At 39.5% G+C, this 19,706-nt stretch overlaps 1 protein-coding gene across 1 annotated transcript; it reads right to left on the reverse strand.

Moving 5' to 3' along the window:
• Positions 1-3,350: 3,350 nt before the first annotated feature.
• On the reverse strand, positions 3,351-19,706 carry SAXO2 (stabilizer of axonemal microtubules 2). The gene is made up of 4 exons (XM_077829333.1): positions 19,636-19,706; positions 7,189-7,368; positions 6,024-6,226; positions 3,351-4,342 (listed from the first exon to the last, which is right to left on the reverse strand). The coding sequence occupies exons 1-4, from the start codon at positions 19,704-19,706 to the stop codon at positions 3,351-3,353; spliced, it is 1,446 nt and encodes a 481-aa protein (XP_077685459.1).

Raw genomic sequence — 19,706 nt, forward strand, 5'->3', positions numbered from 1 at the left:
GTTTGATTTGATCTGATCTGTGCCATAGTATTTGCATAAACCCAAGGTGGATGCTTAATTACAATTTTTCTGTTTTCAGGGGAGCTAAAGTTAACGTAGGTATTTTGCCCAGTTTGTGTAACATCCAATTCTGCAAGGCCATCTCTGTAAATTTGCATTGGTTTAATTAGCACCCCCCTGGGAACAGCACAAACTGCTGCAGCGAGCACATCAAACATAAACCTGCATGCTTACAGTTTCACCATTTGCCATGTTTAGCAGAGTATTAGTAAGCCATGACAAAATTGATGTAAAAACTATAAGATAATATAATTTACATTTGATACCAGCTATCTCAAGATTAACAAAACAAGGCACTAACATGTTGATATCAGAAGTGCCAAACCTGCAAAAAACCACAGGAATTGGGCTTGTTTTTGGCTTAATTGGCTTGCGAGTTGCTTGCTGGCTAGTTTTTTGGCTTGTAGCTTGTTGCTTGGTGTAGCTTGTAGTTTGTGGCTTGGTGTAGCTTGTTGCTTCTTTTTTTATCAGCTCCTGGCAAGCCGGGGCAAGGGGCAAGCAGAGGCAAGGGGTGGAGAGAGTCAGGAATGCACAGCAGGCCCACCACAGTCCCAGACTGCATGTCGGGGCCGGGGGGCGGGGGCGGGAATCTAGTCACATAGAGTGTTGGGCTTCTTAGGGATTGGCTTGTTTTGGCCTTGTTTTGAAATGGGATTAACTTGATTTTTGGCTTATTGTGAAAGTCGGGGTGCTTATTTACTGTGTGAAAGCTGGCAACTGTGGTTGATATATTAAGTCAACTATATTAAGATAATATAGTCTGAATTTTGTTTTTACCTTTAAGAAAATAAAAACCCTCACCCAGAAGAGAGCAGGCAGAGAATTTAGTTCATAATCCAACATCACATCCCCATCACAGAAAATGTTTATATTTACATGTCAGTTACCAGTTTGTGTCAGGGCACTGGTGTGCAGAGGGACGGTCCAGTCTCTCTTCTGCCCTGCCACTCTTCTCTGGGCTCAAACTACACTCAGTGGGGTGAGCTGAGGCCCGGGGGGGAGGTGTGTGTGGGGGGGGTCTGCAGTAGGCAGAAACAAGGTCTGGAGGGTGCAAATCGTACTGGGAGTTCCTATTGGTAGGGGGTCCCTGGACTAGTGTTATGGTTTCTATGGGTATGAGTCCCCGCCCTAGGTTAGGGTTCCTATTTCAGGGGATTTGGGGCTAGGTTTAAGGTTCCTATGGATAGGGGTCCCAGCCCTAGGGTTAGGGTTCCTTTGAGTACGGATCCCTGCCTTAGAGTTAGAGTTCCTATGGGTAGGGGTCCCCACTCTAGGGTTAGGGTTGCTATGGGTAGGAGACTTGGGGCTATGGTTAGGGTTCTCAAGGGAAAGGGTCCTTGCCCTAGGGTTAGTGTTCCTATGGGTAGGGGACTTGGGTCTAAGGTTAGGGTTCCTATGGGTAGGGTCCCTGCCCTTGGGTTTGGGTTCCCATGGGCAGGGGTCCCCACCCTAGGCACTCCATCCTTCAAATAATGAGTTTAGAGGCAGTATTCAGGGCCATAAGAGAGAGAGAAAAAAAATCCCCCCAAATACCTGATCTCCAAATACACCTGCTTCAAACTCTATTACATCTATTTGAGTTTGCACTTCTGTTTCCCCTCGGTATTGATCATTACATTTTTGTATCTGTGAGTAGCTGGTAGAGTCAGCATATGAGTTTCCTTAAATTATTTAGGCAAGAAAAGAAAATGCATATCAGGATAATATATCTATAGTGGGACTAAGAAATTTGAGATCTGCTAAATAAAAATGAAAAGGACTCAGTGGTCAGACTCTGATTCAGGGAAGTGTCCAGTCAGGGAAGCAAAGCACTTAAATACCTCCCAGGGACATAACTGCAACTAAATCAGAATTCAGTCCCTGCCCCGCTGTATGGTGCTACTTGCTCAAGCCAGTCCAGCCCTAAACATTTAATGAAAAATCCAATCCAAAATATCTCTTTACAGACTGGAAAATATGTATGAACTTAAAAAAAAATTTAATTGACTTGATTTTTCAATTAGATTAAAGCAAATTGACATAGCACAAAGAGAAACAAGAACATTTAAAAACAACCACTCTTGTAAGAACAACGGGAGCCTGGTGTAACAGTTATACAAAACAAGCATTTCCAGCAGTCCTGGTCTCTTTTTCTGCCTTTCTGACTGGAGCTCATATGATTCAGTTCCTGCTTTCAACATCGTACTGTACTTGATTTCAGTCCTTTTATTGGAGATTTGGTATACATACAAATACATGACACTTCAAAGCTAAAATGGCTTTCCTATAGTAATGAATAAAAGATAATATATTTATAAGTTACTGATACTCATACTGAAAGTGATAAGACAACATAATATTGTTAAATAAGTATTGTAAGAAGGGATCACTGTAAATCCTGGACATGATGACTGAAACTGAGATAATACTTTGAAATAATGCTTAACATCTCCTATATGCACACACACATTATCTTAATAAACCATTTATTTCGTCTACTTATTTGAAACATGTTAAAATTCTTTAGCTGGGAAACTAAGGAGCAAAGTCAAATCAGCTCTGTTTTGTGTCTCAGAAAAAAATCTGCTATTGCATTTGTATGCAAAAGTTAGCAGATTATCTTTTTTATTATATGGTCAATATGTACCATGCATCAGAAGTTAGAATCTCACCGTTAGGCTCTGGCCATAGTAGCTGAAACTGTATTAATAATAGCTAAGTTAAAGACTAGTGTTAGCAGTGTCCTAGCATAGTTTCCTGGACCAGCATAAAAAGGATATTTGTTTTCTGAAGTCTATTTTATGATTATGTTATAGGCTACGTGCGAGGCTAGTTTGTAATGCGATTTGGCTATCAAGATTTCGGGGGTGGGGGGGGAGGGGAAGGAATTATTTTCCATACTGGTCACAGAAGCCATGTTAAAACATTTCAAAAGTAGTGTGGGCAGATTCAGTGATTCCAAAATGATTTCCAGCAAGTCATAATCTCATTTAAATGTACACAGTATGTGCTTGGGCTGGAAGACAGTAAAAACTGAAAAGCACAGTAATTGTAAAATGCATAATTAGGGAGAACAGATTCCATACAAAATGTTCAGATGCATATTCAGGCTGCCTAATCTTCATCAATCTTGTAATAAAGTCATTCCCAGTTTTTTTAAAAAAGCTATAATGAGTTTAAGTGCTTAACAATTTTAAAATTACAATAACAACTTGTACTTGCCAACTGTCATTGAGGTTTAGCCTGGAAAAAAATTAAGCTATAGGATTCTAAACATTTTTTAAAATATGTAAACTACTAAAATTAAAAAATTATGAAGTAACAGCTACTTCTTTTGGAATATGATTACCATTTGACTGGGAAAATGTATTGATTTCTGGAGTAACTCTGCAGAAGAACTTGTGACCACGAGAATCTGTGTCTACAAAGACGTATCCTGGAGGAGATGGATAGTTTGCTGGGCAGATCTCTTGTTTCTTTGGAGTATACTCTGTACGATACATGGTTTCATCTTCAAAATGAGCTGAACTAGGGACTACAACACGTAGAGGTTTGAAACTCTGAACTGGAATTATCTCATGTGGTATATAGTGAGACCTGAATGTGGTCAAGCCATCAAATTTTCCAGTAGGTTTTGGAATTTCCTGATGTCTTCTAATAATTTCTTGCCGACAGCTGGCCCAAGCTTGAAAGTCTTCCTTCATTGTGGTGTTCCCCTGGAAAGGGACATTACTTCTTCTTCCATAAGAAACTGGTCTTATGGGGGCAACAGGACAGATCACGTGTGGAACATAATCAAGATGGCTTGTGGAGTGTAAATCCATATTACCTGGAGGTGGAACATAATCTCTTATCTTGCGAGCCTCAGGCAAGGAGACTGACCATGGCTGAAAACGATCCCGGAATTCAGTGCATCCAGCAAAGTGAGCATTAGACCCAACTTTAGTGTATTCAGGCTTGCAGCTTTTTGTAAATTCTCCAAGTAGCCCTTTAAAATCATTCCGATGGGTTGTCAGATCTTCAAAGGGTTGGCTGCTTGGCTTGTATTCTTCCTTTGGTCTTACAAATTTTGGTTCCAGTTGATGAGCGATGTAAGAACTGCGATGATTAGTAACACCGTCAAAAGGTACATCTGAAAGTTTGGCCACACTTGGAGGCTTAAAGCTTTGTCTGGGGTTCAGCTCCCTAGGAACAAAGTCATCTTGAAATGTAGTAGAATTCCCAAACTTTTCTGTAGGGGGATGATAGGTGTGTCCCAATTTATTTGGCTCCCTTCTTTGAACTTCCCATGATCTATAGTCATCTTTAAAACAAAAACAATACTTGATAGAAAGAAAGATTATAGATTTTATTATTGATTTGTGGCTGTCCCATATTAAAAAATCTAATTTCTTCCCCCACCAACCCTTTTGATCAAAAGAGTTGAGTTTGAGTAACAAAGATAATTCTGTTTTACTATTAGATACAGGAGTTCTGTTTACCTGCTACTATGGGAATAGACCAAACAGCCAGTAAAATGCCACCTGGTACCACAAGATGATTATTTCTTTTAGAAAAAAGAAATATTTTCTATGTACATATTTGATTTCTGTTTTCTATTGCACACAAATATCTGTATAGAAGATATGTCTGCAAAAGTCTACATTTTATCTCAGGACTGTGGATGAAATACATATAAACAAAAGGTGACTGAATTATGAACTATAATTTTAGTGACAGATGCTGGTGACATCTTAAACTACAAGTGTACAGAAGCTGGTGAATAATAATATTGTTATCAAAGATGTTCTTTCCCCTCAGGCCCAGTGCTGCCCAATTCTTTCTACTACCTCTACTTTTGCCACTACGTGCTCTTCGCTTTCTTCCAACTCTACCCCAATTCTTCTAACTTCCTACTCTGAGTGGCCTCGCCTGATCTTCAGCATCTTAAGTATCTTTCTCTTCTAGTCCTTGGTCTTTACCATCAGAGCATCTCTTGCCTTTCATGCAGGCAGATCTAATAGGTCATAGCTCATAATCCACATTCAGATATTTTTAATCTTGATTGTAGAGCAGATGTGCTACAATCAAATTTTAAGTACAACATCTCATATGTAAAAGATTATTTGTATACCAAGGTAACCTGTCAGGATAATCTACAGGGAGGCTGTTTAGGAACTGTTGCATCAATAAGTAACAGAAGATCATCTTGTTGAAACAGGTCATCAGCAGAATGCTATACCAAGTATATAGTAAAGACGAATCTGAAATCAAGTTTGTTTCATCAGTCTATGTAGAAAAGCAGTAATTGTGAACTCCACCACAATAGAAACTAAGGTATGCTTGGACCTCATAGTGGAGACAGTGATGGTCTTAAAATAAGGTATATTGTCCTTCCAGCAAGCTCCAGTCCCATTCTAAAAACAGGATTCACAAGGTGCCCATCACCATGCCGAGTCTGAAAACACCTGAGTTGTACCAAATGTTAGCTCTTCCAAAAGCATTGCTAAATATTATTGATATCCAAAGCTTCAATTAAGTCCAGCAGCAAAGCAGGAAAGCGAGACTCTTGACACATTGCGTCCATAATAATATTAACATGTTTCTATTTGACATTGTTTAATAATCTTTCTTACCAAAGGAGTTACAATTTTCTCCAAATGTATCTTGAAGATGTGCTTAGATTATAACTAGCATTAGAACCCAAAGTTTCCCTCTCCTTCCCTTAGCTGGTTTCCTATATTTCTGCCACAATCTAACAGCTGCCCTCCTTCCAGTTGGGAAAACCTGGAGAGGGCTTCTCTTTCAGAGCCTATTAATGTTAATTCTTAAATTAATAGAATCCATTGCGGAGAAACATAGGGTATTCCCTCTTCACTACTGTCACCTATTGGGCCAGACTAAGAGACCAAAGTCAGAAATCAAACCTCAACTCCAATATGGCAGTTCAGAATACTACCATCATTGTGGCTGTTTCTCTCTTTAAAAATGGCATATGTAATTACCTTGATAGGTTGGTATGGTGTCTAATTTTCCTCCCTTAATCTGTTTTCTTTCTAATGGTCTTACTAATGTCACTGGTTGTATTTTATGAAGATTATAATCTCTCCTGTATGTAGTTCCAAAATCAATCTCTCCGGGTTTTGGTTTATACTCTTCTTGTACCCGAAGAGGTCGATTTACAACATCGTATGGAAGATAATCAGACCTGAAAAGGAGAAACATGCAGTACTGCTTCACAATGTTACCTTTTTCTGATTGAGACATTTGTGACATTTTTTCCATATATAGAAACTTAACAAAAACTACATTGTATCCACTGTGGAAGGACTAAAATGTTAACTCTTTGAAAGCAATTGCTGATTTAGGATCAGCATCATCAACATCACAGGATCAACGATGAGAAAATAATCATTCAACAGATGTTTGGAGTCTGACATATGGTGTATTCTTTGTATGTGGTAAGGTGGTGGAATCCCTTTGTCAAACCTGACAGCAGTTTACCTTTATTCGTAATTTAACAAATATTCATATTTCTAAACTCTGATAAATAAAAATAAATGTGTTTTCAGTATTGTTTCATACCTTATCTGACTTGAAAAACTTCTATGCAGTTATATAAAAAGTGATCAACCAGTAAGTAGAGAGAACCCAGGGGAAAAAATTAAACTTCATTCAGGGCCAAGCATTTAAACAGTGCAGGTGGAGAACTGAAAGCAAAAGGATCCAGCATTTTCTTGGGTAACTGCTTTTGTATGTGGACTTTGGATAATTGGACACCCAAACAGGTACAGTATCTACATGCAAAAGACTGTTTCAGCACACAAGTACTGACTTTTGGTGAGACCTGGATTTCTAATGTATAAACCAAGCAGAGAAACCATCCCCACCACAAAAAAACCTTTCAGATCTTTTTTAGAGATAAAAATGAATCCCCAAAGGACAAAAAAAAATTCCTTTGCATGCCATCTGCCAACTCTAAAACATGATTGACTTGTGCCATCTTATACTCAAACTTTATGCATATATATCCTTGAAGAGAATGAATAATCAAATTATTTCACAATGGAAAATGATTCCAATAAACAGAGCTGTCTTCCCTAAATGAAAAAATACGAGGACACTGTAGAACAACATCAGCTCCAAAACACATTGCTTCAAAATATTTACTTAAATGTAGTGATTCCTTCCATTCTTCCATGATGTGTTTGGTACTCCTCCTTTGGCTTAAGACTCTGGGGTGGAGGGAGATTGCCATACTGGGGATATTTGTCCACGTATTCTGTCATGAGGCAAGCTTGTCCTCCAGTATCATAAATCCTTGTGGATTTATGAGGGCAATGATGGCGCCTATATAAGAAATTGAAACAAGATAATTTCAAATAGTTTTTATCTATGGGAAACACACTTCAGATATTCTGAGTGTATAACAAGAAATAGGATTGTCATCACCGGTATCTTGCATCTAGAACACTTCTTGAGTGTGAAAGGGAAACAAATTATTTTGTTCTGTAGTTATGAAGGATGTTACCATTTATGTAGCACTGCATAGGCCACAACAGCACAGGAAGAAAGAATATTTATTGCATCCTTAGTACAGAATAGGGAGGATGAATATAGCTGTCAGTCTTCTAAATGGTAATCTGTCACCTACCCAACTCACTCTTTACTTGCACTCTTTTCTCTGCCAAGCACTGGCTTCCTTCTTTCATGCTATTATTTCCCTAATCTGTAACAATAACTCAATACCTCTCCCTACTTCTCTGATATCTTGCCCTTTCTCTTTTCCTCATTCCTTTTCTCCCTGTGTATTTCAATACATCTTTCACCATTTCTCATAACAGTGCCAGCCACCTCCCTACTTTACACAGTCTCATCACAGTCGGTGCTATGGCGTTCTGAACTGCAGCTCCAGATCTCTAGAATAAATCTCCTGAATCTATCCCTCCTCAATTCTCATCTCAATTTATTTTTTTCACACCCATATCTCTGAAATTCTCTAACCCCCAAAAGTACTGGCTTTATTTTTGTTTTTGGGTGTATATACTGTATTATGTCTTGCAAATCATAACCCAAAATTACTAGGGTTAAATTACTATTTAACCCTAGTAATTTTGGGATATGATTTGCAAGAAATTATAATATACAGGTTAAGGTTTAGACACATTGGGCCTAATCGTCATTTACACAGAGCTTCTTTACACCTCGCTAACAGGATAAAGGAGCTTAGTTTAAATGTGATTCAGAATCATCTTCCATTAATCTCAATCACAGTTTATACACAAAATGCAGCCGGATTGTATAGAACAGTATTACAGGAACTAGTGGGTGCTTTCTGTCTCTTGAAGTATTTATTAAAAAATACTTCTTCAGATTTGATTGAATGAACTATTGGCAAAGAGAAGACTCATTAATCAAGAATGAATGGTCAGAATTTCTTAATTTGCTTTGTGTAGTGTGCACTGGAATTATGCTAGCCTCTCTCTCCTTTAGAGGACAGACGAAATGAAAGTAGGTCCTCCTATACCTGCTAGCTCAATTCCAGCAGTGGTTCAGGTACAAGCTAATGAGAGGTTACCAAATATAAAATGTTACTTGGTGAATAAGTGAACTTAATGAAAGGCTGTACAAGAATCGCAGACACAGTGACAAGATCTGGAAGGGCAAAAGTGTACATCAATTACTAGATAAAAATACCCTTCAACCGCAGGAAACTAGACATTCAAAGAACAGAGTGAAGACCTGCAGAAAAATTGGGCTAGCAGTGAATACTAAGAAGAAAAAACTGAATCAAAGTGAAATAAAAAATTAAATAGACTAAAGAAACAGGCATATAGGATTCCTGCTGAGAAAAGTAAAAAAGGAAACAGAGAAAGGAATTACCTGTGATTGGAAATCCCTAAAGCTAGTTTTAGTTGCACTTTGGGCCATGTGATTTTGGAGCTCACTAGTTAGATTAAATGGTTAAGTAAATAACCTTACATAACAAGTCAGTCTCAGCAGATGCCTCATGTGGAGTGTATGGTCTGTTTGAGCCTCAAGCTGCCAATTTATTTTCAATCAAACTGGTCTACCAAAGGGATAACAATAACAACTGAAAATTGCACAATAAAGTAGAAGGTTCTGTAAAAGATAATACTCCCATGTCACCTATTTATCACTAATGCCCCAATCCCACCATTAACTGCGACCTGACGGCAGGGCAGCAGCAGAGAAAAATGGGAGGGAGAGAAGAGAAGGTTGAGTTACCTCTGATGTCACAATCCCACCACTTAACAATGAACTGAGCAGTTCGAAAAGCACTAGGGGAGGGAAGGAAAAACAGGAAGAGAAGAGATTAAAAGGGAAGTGAGAAGGTGTTTCTTCTGATCACATAGCTCTCCACCCACCCTGAATTTTTCCAGGGATTCATCTATGCTGTATAATATTCATTCACAAAGTACAGCATGTACTCCAGATTTCACAACTAAAAACATCATCTTAAGGAGCAAATAGAAAATACTATATATAACTATCAAAAGCTAGTTAACAAAACAGACTATCAGATTCATACATGCCATCAGAAATTGTTTATTCCAAGAGGCACTTCTCACATGGATTTTAAGCATACAGCCCACGAGAGGTTGAAACAAACAGTATAATAGTCACACAGACAGCAGCTTCATTTTTGCATCCTCATACCTTTTTCATCACTTTATTTCAGAAAACCATGCACCAACCACAATACCTATTCCTAGGACGCTACCAAATTCACAGCCAGGAAAAACATGTCATGGACTGTGAAATCTGGTCTTCCCCCATGAAATCTAGTCTTTTGTGTGCTTTTACCCTATATTATACAGATTTCACAGGGGAGACTAATGTTTCTCAAATTGGGGGTCCTGACCCAAAAGGGAGTTGCAGGGGAGTCACGGTATTGCCACCCTTACTTCTGTGCTGCCTTCAGAGCTGGTTGGCTGGAGAACGGCGGCTGTTGGCCGAGCACCCAGCTCTGAAGGCAGCACCCCGCCAGCAGCAGTGCAGAAGTAAGGATGGATGGTATGGTATCGCCACCCTTCCTTCTGCACTGCTGCCTTTAGAGCTGGGTGGCCAGAGAATTGCGGCTGCTGACTAAAGGCCCAGCTCTGCAGACAGCAGCGCAGAAGTAAGGGTGGCAATACCATACTGTGACGTTGCACTCTATATATGATTTTATGAAAGTATGCTGATGAGTGTGAATATAATGTAACTAAAATATGCTTCATGCAAAAGGTCTCTTGTAAGGTATCATTACAAAGTTTATAATCTACTGAGTGTGGTCATCCTATTTGTATAAATGTATCACTCTTGAATCTAAAACTAGAAATATGAAATATAACTCTGAGGGCCTATTATAATTAAGCAAAGTGTGGGCCATTAATGGTGGTTTGGAATCTTGATGGCTCCCATCAACCAGGACAATTAACTGTGGATGGCTCTGTTTGCAGGCAGGCCTTCCTGTGAGTCAGGCTGGGAGGAATAAAGGCTTGGGGTCTTAAAGTGATATGTGATCATGTCACCTGAACTGGAATCCATCTTTAACCTGGTGTTTTTCCATTGAGAAGGAGGGGTGGGAACCCAGAGGAACAAAGGATTCCCGCCTTATGCAAAAGATATATAAGTGGGTGGAACAGAAAAAGGAGCAGAGTCATCATGAGAAATCCCCTAGCTACCACCTGAGCTGGAACAAGGGCTGTACCAGGGTAAAGGATTGTGCCCATACTGGAAGGCGTCCAGTCTGTGATAGAAGCTTACTGAAACATCTCTGAGGGTGAGATTTTATCTGTATTCAGTTTTCTTACTGTATTAGGTTTAGACCTGCATGTTTTATTTTATTTTGCTCGGTAATTCACTTTGTTCTGTCTATTACTACTTGGAACCACTTAAATCCTACTTTCTGTATTTAATAAAATCACTTTTTACTTATTAATTAACCCAGAATATGTATTAATACCTGGGAGGGCGGGGGAACAGTTGTGCGTATCTCTCTATCAGTGTTACAGAGGGCGAACAATTTATGAGTTAATCCTGTATAAACTTTATACAGGGTAAAAAGGATTTATTTAGGGATTGGACCCCATTGGGAGTTGGGCATCTGAGTGTTAAATTCAGGAACACTTCTGTAAGTTGCTTTCAGTTAAGTCTACAGCTGTTAGGGGATGTGGTTCAGACCTGGGTCTGGGTTTGCAGCAGGCTAGCAGGTCTGGCTCAAATCAGGCAGGGCTCTGAAGTCCTAAGCTGCCAGGCAGGAAAGCAGGGACAGAAGTAGTCTTGAGACATCAGTTTGTTAGTTTTTGTTGTTTATTTCAGGATCCTACTTTCAGAAAACTGAGGGGAGCCAACAGAAGTCTCCCAAGATTCCCTCAGTGTAGCTTATCTATCAGAGATTATATAAAATCATTACAGAAACCACAAGTGAAACAACCAAACTTTTATTCATTGGGGGAAAAGGAATGGGATGAACAAAGGAATGAAAGGAAGGATTAATAATACTGAACAGATTAACAACCATGCACTCTTTCACACAGGAATTACAACGGGACGAGTGATAACTGCTCTCTCTACCCTGTCCAGGAGCTGCTGCTGAGACCGGGACTCAATAGATGATGACGACTCTCTGGACCATGATCACCACTGGAACAGCTACCGCAGCGGATAAAGGCGATGAATGACGATGATTCAGGTGAGAGGCCCAACTAACTTCCCACCCTAACCCCTTTGCGACGTCCTGTCTGCAGGTGAGAGCCCTAACCACTCGAGGTAGAACCCAATGGATGGATGGATGCTTCCCTTCAAATAATAAACCCCAACAATAATCTAAATTTTTTCCCTTCCGAGGTGAGCTGTTAAATAGGCAGATAACTGGTGTCTGATCGCTTCCCTTCCTTCCAAGGTGAGAGCAAAAGGAGAAGCAATGCCTTCCCGCTCTTTCCCAGCCTATATAATCCTTCTGTTGCCTAGCAACTAGCTACTAGATTTCCCGCCTATTCTTTCCTTTCCAACACGGCGGCCTACTTCTTCTTTACAAAACAAAAGGGCGAACAATAAACAAAACCATCTCAACACCGTTATCAAGTATCAGGTCATAATTTGAATAGGATGGAATTTACAAGTTAGCAGTTCCCAAGCGGCTTTCTGTGATCCAAGCTGTCACACATACCATGACATCCTTACTTCTGTGCTGCTTCTGGTAGAGGTTCTGCCTTCAGAGCTGGGATCCTGGCCAGCAGCCGCTGCTCTCAGGCTGCCCAGCTCTGAAGGCAGAACCTCTACCAGAAGCAGCACAGAAGTAAAGGTAGCAGTACTGCAAAACCCTCCCTACAATAACTTTGTGACCCCCCAACTCCTTTTTGGGTCAGGACCCCTACAATTACAATGCTATGAAATTTCTGATTGAAATAGCTGAAATCTTGATATTTATGATTATTAAAATCCTATGACCATGAAATGGACTGTGAATTTGATAGGACCCTATCTATTCCAAATGGCTGTTCTGATATCATCAGATTCATACACTCAGCTGTCTCTACATTCTGTACTCTGTTCTGCAACATCCCCCACACTCCCCTCATCATTGTTATATCTCCTGCACTTATCATACTTGCTACAAGCAGAAACAACATCCATTAGAAAAATACTTTCCTCCTGAAGGACCCTGAAGATTATAATGAATTAAAAATTTAAATGGAGTCCATCAATGTTTGAATGATCAAAATGTGCCAGGACATTTTATTTTTGTCAAAGAGAGCCAAAGCATCTCTAGCAAAAAGTAATTATGCATGACTGCGTAAGACTCTATTATTTCTGATGAATCAAAATTGTTAACTCAGATTGAATAATCCCATAACATACAAACAGTTAATGGATTTTAATGGGACTATTCAGGAGTAAGGTACTATCAATGTGAGTAATGGTAGCAGACTAGGGCTTACAAATTGTGAAATATAAAAGATATGCACCAAAAAACATACACGGCCTGATTCTCATTGACACTGAGGCTTTTTTACGTTGTCCTGGCAGTGTAAAGAGGACTGAAAGTGGGAGTAAGTGGCAGTGTCAAGGAGGCCTTAATGTAAATGGGAATCAGCCTCAGAGAGTATACTTCATGGCTTTGGATAACTGACAAATTCAGTTTGGGGTTTAATCCAAATGATGATAAAAAAATTATCATTAAGAGACTATCTTTCTAGAAATGATTACAACCAAATCACAACTTTTAGAGAGAGAGAGTGGAGAATGAGATCTGAATTCTAAATATCTGTTGAGAACCCATCAATCAAAGGATGGGACATGACTAATGAAATAGGTTACTTATAATTTGGCTAATTGAGAACTATTTGAGTCTCTGATTTATGTGTCTTGCCTACAAACATGTTACCTACACTTCATTATTATCTTTTATGCTAGAGTTATTGATCTTTTAATGTACTTTGAAGTGCATGTGTTCCTGACTCATGAATGATTGATGTCAGCTCTGGTGGGTTATGTTTTCTTCCTTCCATGAGCAAGACTGCTAATTTATTGCTTAGATAACATGTTAACAGATAAATTTCAAAAAATTTAAATAGACACCATTTGGGCGAGCACCTCAGCTTGTATAAACTGGTGTAGCTCCGTTGACTTAACAGAGCTATGCTGACTTACATCAGCCAAAGATCTGGCACATAATTTGTTTTCTCATGCCAACAAGATTCATCCCTGAGAGCTTTCTAGAGCATTCCCTCCCATAGAATAAGATTTATTATGAGAAAAGTCTCCTTTAGGAGACTTTAAATCATTAAGAGTTTATAAACAAAATAAATATCTCAATACGGTTTTTAATTGCCAAGGTAAACATCACCATCTGAGTGAAAGAAATTATATTTGGACACTAGATTACTGAAACTATTCTGCTGCTTAAATGACCTGAGTTCCCTAGTGTTGGCAGGAAAAATAATTCTGGGGGGAACATACATGATTTATAGACAAAGAAACATCTCATTGAATCTCTTTAAGTAGAACTAGTAAACTGAGGAATGTGGAAACCCAGTTTTCATGACAAAAGCAAAATTAATCTTTAGCAAGTAGTTATTCTCTTATGTGAATGTGCAAAGAGAAGGTTGTTGTCTGTTTTTGCTGATTCCTCAGAGTCCTTTATAATTGTGTCATGGATTGACTACCATTGAGAGAGGCATACTGTATATCTGCCTGCCAAAGGACAACACCTTGAAACATTAACATCAATGAGCGTTATACACATAGACTGAGGGGACAACAGATTCTATAAAGAGAATTTTTGTGACTGTCATACCTCATCTATGATATTTACATAGTTATATTCTTGCAACTATCTCAAAGTGCTCCAAACAGCTAGATGAATACCTGCACAGTCAGAAGAAATGTAACCTCCTTTCCTGCCTGCATTTGCCTCTGGTGCTGCTAGATGATCAGTTTGATGTTGGGTTGGATTGTAACATTAAAGATAAGACAGCATGTCATCCTCCTCCCTCTTTTCCCTTTTCCCTTCATCCTTTCACACACTGCAAGCCTCTGTCTGAACGTGTTTAAAGTCCTAAACCTTATTTTTTGAATAGAAGGCTGAGAGTGAAATTTTCGTACCTAGCTAATTAATTTCCATTATGGGAGCACACCACTACGGACATTCACCCAGGATGCTCTGGGCAAAATGGCTAGATAACCTAAGTAGTGTAGGCTTCCCATTATTTTTCTTCAGTTCTGGAATGTCACTGGGGAAGCCTGCCAGCACACCAGAAGGAGGAGAAACTGGGGTATGAAAATCCCCAGGGCAATCCCTTGACTGACTGACTGACTGACTGACAGAAGGGGACTCCTCATTCATCCAATGCGACTGGAGGTAGGGTGGGTTTGTTTTCTCTACAGCTGCAGACTATCCCCCAAGGGAGAATTAGTAGTTGTGTACTTGGCTCTCTGTTATCTTTGTCTCAGGCCTACTCTTTGCTTGGTTCTAGCACGCTAGCAGATAGATACAAAAAGTTAAACAAAAAGACTCAATAAAGACAGCTAAAATATAATATATAGTATCTTTGAGATGTCAAGGAGGATAAATGTCTCTAAAAGTTTCTAATGTTTCTATAAGTGAGGAACCATGGGCTTTGCTGCCTGCCTTGCTAATGAGCATAAAAATCCTCAAACCACACCCTAATTTTACTGCCTGTTCCCTTCATCCAGAGATGAACCTACTGCTTTGTAGCCTACATGCCTGTCTCTTCTGACATCACTGATCTGACCTCCCCTTGTATCCTTCCCTTCCACCATTTTATTGTGCTTTCTCTTGGTTTCCTATTGCTTTTCTTGTTTTTTCTGTATAAATAATATCAGACAAATCCAATTCACCAATATTAACCAGGCATTCACTTCTCTTGAACATCAAGATTTCTTTACCTGAAGGGTAAGGAGGACTGAAAAAAAATGCTTGTTATCTTGAGGAACAATAAATGTTTATATTTACTTAAATATGTAGTGATGATCAGTATATTGTTACATACATTCTGAAATTCCTCATCAGAAATATCTGGACAGTTTTTTGGTATGTATATGCAGCCCCACATGTAACAATTTTTTTAAAAAGTTGCGTTCTAAGTGGGAGATTGAATTACAAGTCCGGAAAGAAATCTATTATCTGTAGTGCCAATCAAGATGCATATATTGTCTGACTGATGCCAAGGTTATGAAGAGTTTTCACCAAAGTCAGTTGTAGCCAATCAGGAGGCACCTTGAGTATGTATTCTGATTGGTTAACATTGCTCTGGGCTGCTGTATTAGTCATTTCAGAGGGCCTGCTCCTGAAGCCCCTGGGAGACAAAACTTCCATTGACTTCAGCAGAGACTATGGGGCATATTTTAAAGGTATTTAGGAGCCTAAAGAAGCAGATAGGCACTTAGTGGGTTTTGCAAAAGCACCTCAGTGCCTAACTGCCACACCCTCAGTCCTCCCCAGGTCCATGTCCATGTCCATGTCCGAATTCCCCACTCTCCCTTGACTCCTTGGCTCAGCCCCCATAATCCCTCCTCAGCTCCTCTTCCCATTCCTGTCTGGACACTGTCTCGCTTTCCCTGACTCACCACCTTCATAGGCTCAGCTTCTCACCCTCTTTGCATTCCAATCAACCTATTTCTCCTTCTCCTTGCTGCCTGAGCACCAGCAGTGGGAAGTTTGAGAATACTGGGGAGACAGTCTCCGTGCCCTCAGTTCTTGTGCCTGTCACCACAGCAGTCTCTGTCTGCCAGTAGAGCTATTGTAGGGAAAGTCCTGTTCAGCCATTGTAGCCCTGGAATGGAGCATGCTCAGTAGAAATGGAATATTCGGAGAATTTTGCTGCCAAATGCTAACAAGCCTTTACCAAGCACATGTAAACTCATAATTTGGCAAAATTTTCAATTATTTTCCCAGGGACAGCAAAAGGTATATCCCTGACACCAGAGTGACCCTCCTGCCAAATTTCAAGACCCTGCTCTAAAGCATGGAGATGCTAGAATGTCTCAACAAAATGGTTGTAAGAATTTTTTAACATGGGAAAATAACTTATTTTTTCCTAACCTCGTTCTGAGAAATAGCTAAACTGATCTTGATTACATTAAACAAACAAACAAATAATAATCTTCCCGAGGCAGACACCCAGCATGGAAACTTTCAAACCAAACGGTTAAAATTTGGCAAAGTTATATCCAACTGAAAACAGTTTTATAAAGGAAAGTGTCAGGAAACCTATAATAAAAACTGAAAGATTGCATAATTTACAGTGTGTGTGAAGGTTATTTAGGCCTCCAGTCCTGCAAGGAATTCTGCACTAGCAGATATTTGTGCCTGAGTGGAGCCCCATTGAAGTCAGTGAGGCTGTGTGTGGCTGCAGGGATCCTCCCATAGGGCACTCCTCACCGCAATGAGGTCAGTTTGTTTTCTTTTTAACTATTTGGAATGTCTATTTTTTAATTGTTCTGATTATTTTAACTGAAAAATATATATTTAAATTCTCCATTTACCTGCTGAATGAAGAGCTCCTGGGACTTTCTTGCTTATTCCATTTTCCTGTGAACTGTTCTGTAGTGTTCCATTTGATTAATCTTTCCTGTTTCCTTTTCCGACAGTGGATGGACTTCCTAACAAAGACTAAACATTCTCTTCCACAGTGCTCTAGTATTCCCTAATTCCATCCTTAATTTTCTGTTGGGTTTACAAGCATTTAGATGTATTGAGTATTAAGTATCTAACATTTCATTCAAACTACCCCTTTCCTTTTATCTATCATTGATTGAGAAATTATTATCTTCTTCAGGAAATTATAAAAAGCATGAGGGGAGTGTGAAAGGACTGGGAGATTGACTAAAAAAATAAGTTTTAGTAAATAGTTCTATATCTTTATATGCCAAAATGAAGATAAGTATAGGGAGAAACTCTTGTATATGGGCAACTTTCTTGTCTATAAACAAATATTACTCTTAGATATAGTCTGGGAGGTCATCTAACTACTGCACAGCTATTCTCTGCTCCTGAAGGCCAGAATTCACATCCTATGTTTGCCAACTGTTAACGACTTTTATATCAAGCAAGCAATCTGAATCCTGACTCTGTTCACAGGCAGGGGTTCATTTTCTTTAATATTAACGTAGCACATTTGCAACCCATGGGAAATAAGGAAATAAAAATGTTTGCTTCTTATTATGGAAATATCCCAAGAACAGTTGGTAGTTGATACCTGGTCCATTCTCAAAAAATATCACTTGGAAACTGGGAAGGGGGTCTGGGGATATATACTCCAGGGATAGCAATAAAGGATTTAACCATTATTCTGAACAAATGCAGTTACAAGAACATTTTTCTGGTTTAAAAAATAACAACCAAAACTTGCCTTTTAAGCAAACCAACTGGGAGATGATCATTTGTACACTTTGGCGCAATCCTATATTACTGCTAGACACATCCTAGACTTGAGAAGCTAGGAACTTTAGTGGTGACTGGTATACAGAAAAGTCTCCAGCACTGACTCTGACCCTGAGAAGTGTTAAGCATTTACAAGCTGATGGGAGCTGATTGTGCTCAGCCCTTGCAGACACCCAGTCTTTTTGGCAGCACAATTATTTGTTGGAAAAAGTTGTTGAAAGCATACATTTTTAATTGGCACTGAAAAGGGGATTCAGCCTAGGGAAAAGGGTGTCTACTCTCCATATTCTTAAAATACTCTTAGTAATGTTAATATTCAACAAATAAGGGCCAGATCCTACAACCCTTAGCTATAGTGATTAGCACTTATTCACATGAGAAGTCCCACTAAGTACTACAGTGAGGTGGTTACACACTTCCCCTAGGGAAGCTCTTCCTGAACTTCAGAGATTCACCACCCAAGCTCAATTCACTATATGGGCCAGGGCCACCATTTGTAACACCATACCCTAGACTGTATTGCTGGCAGTGGGGATTGAACCTAGAACCTCTGCATACAAATGCCAAAGACTTTACTACCCGAATTAAAAGGGACTATTCATGAGTAAATGCTGTTCAGTATGTGTAATGGCTGCAGAATCAAACCTTTAATGCACTGTCTATTCTGAGACACAGAAACACCTTCTGGCTGACATTTTTGTTCCCAGGACCTAACTACAGGTAGCAGAATTATTCCCTCTGTTTTAATATTCAGAATGAAATATAAATGTATCTAAAATAATTCAGAATTACAGTATGTAAGACTCTAGCAGATTGCTAAATAGAACTTGTGCAATATATCCCCGTTTTCTTGTGTGTACATCATAATGCCCAGGTAACACTGCCAAGCAACTAGTCTTCCCATAAAAACAGAAACACTGTAGTGCTACAGCAAAGCAAACTTAATGAGCTGCCTCAAACAATAACCTCTTGAGATTTTATTGACTGCAAAACCTTCAGCAATGTGTATTTTAACCCAGTGGTTCTCAACCAGGCATCCATGAGCCCCCAGGGAGCCCCGAGCAGGTTTCAGGGGGTCCGCCAAGGAGGACCAGCATTAGATTCACTTGCGGCTAAGGGCAGAAAGCCGATGCCCCACCACAGGGCTGGGGTGTTCAAATGCCCTGATGATTCTGTGTCCTTGCAAGTGACCACTGTATTATGGTTACCACCACCCCTCCACTCCCCTCTCCAATTAATCTGGCCTGTCCTATTTGTCCTGGAACTTGCAATGCCCCCTGCATGTGAGAGAGGTGGTAGAGAGTTGGGAAAGCTGGTTCTGTGCCTCCTGTACAAAGTGATGCCAACTCTCATGGTTTTATTTCACAAGTCTCATGATACTTGATGTTTTTCTTAAAGGCACAGATCCAGGATTTATGTGAGAATCACAGCTTGCTTGCTTGCTTTGTAAACGTTTAGCTCTCATGATTGAATGAGGGCTAAAATGTGAACCCTAACAGTTCCAGTACTAAATGCAAATAAAAACACCCCAACTTGTATTATTTTTTTAAATCTCATAAGTTTTAAGCCAATCATGTGATTTTTTTCAAGTCTGAGTCATGATTTTGAAATTTTCTGAGGTAGGTAATATTGCATTCCAGTGTACTACCCATAGTGGGAGGAGGTAGTATTCCCTGTAGGACGCCTTCTTCCTGACCTACCCTTTTGCATGAGCCTCACTGGCTTGAACAGGCTGTAGGAAAAGACGAATTGGGCCTCTTCCAAAGGACAT

This window comes from Eretmochelys imbricata, chromosome 10 (assembly GCF_965152235.1).
Source record: "Eretmochelys imbricata isolate rEreImb1 chromosome 10, rEreImb1.hap1, whole genome shotgun sequence".
NCBI classification, from domain to species: Eukaryota; Metazoa; Chordata; order Testudines; family Cheloniidae; genus Eretmochelys; species Eretmochelys imbricata.

Excerpts from the sequence above, each read along its gene's own strand:
- SAXO2 (XM_077829333.1), bottom strand. The coding sequence starts at position 19,706 with ATGTCCTTTGGAAGAGGCCCAATTCGTCTTTTCCTACAGCCTGTTCAA. Across the intron at positions 7,369-19,635 it reads AGTGAGGCTCATGCAAAAGG|GCGCCATCATTGCCCTCATA; the intron begins GTAGGTCAGGAA and ends TTTCTTATATAG. Across the intron at positions 4,343-6,023 it reads CACCATACCAACCTATCAAG|ATGACTATAGATCATGGGAA; the intron begins GTAATTACATAT and ends TTTGTTTTAAAG.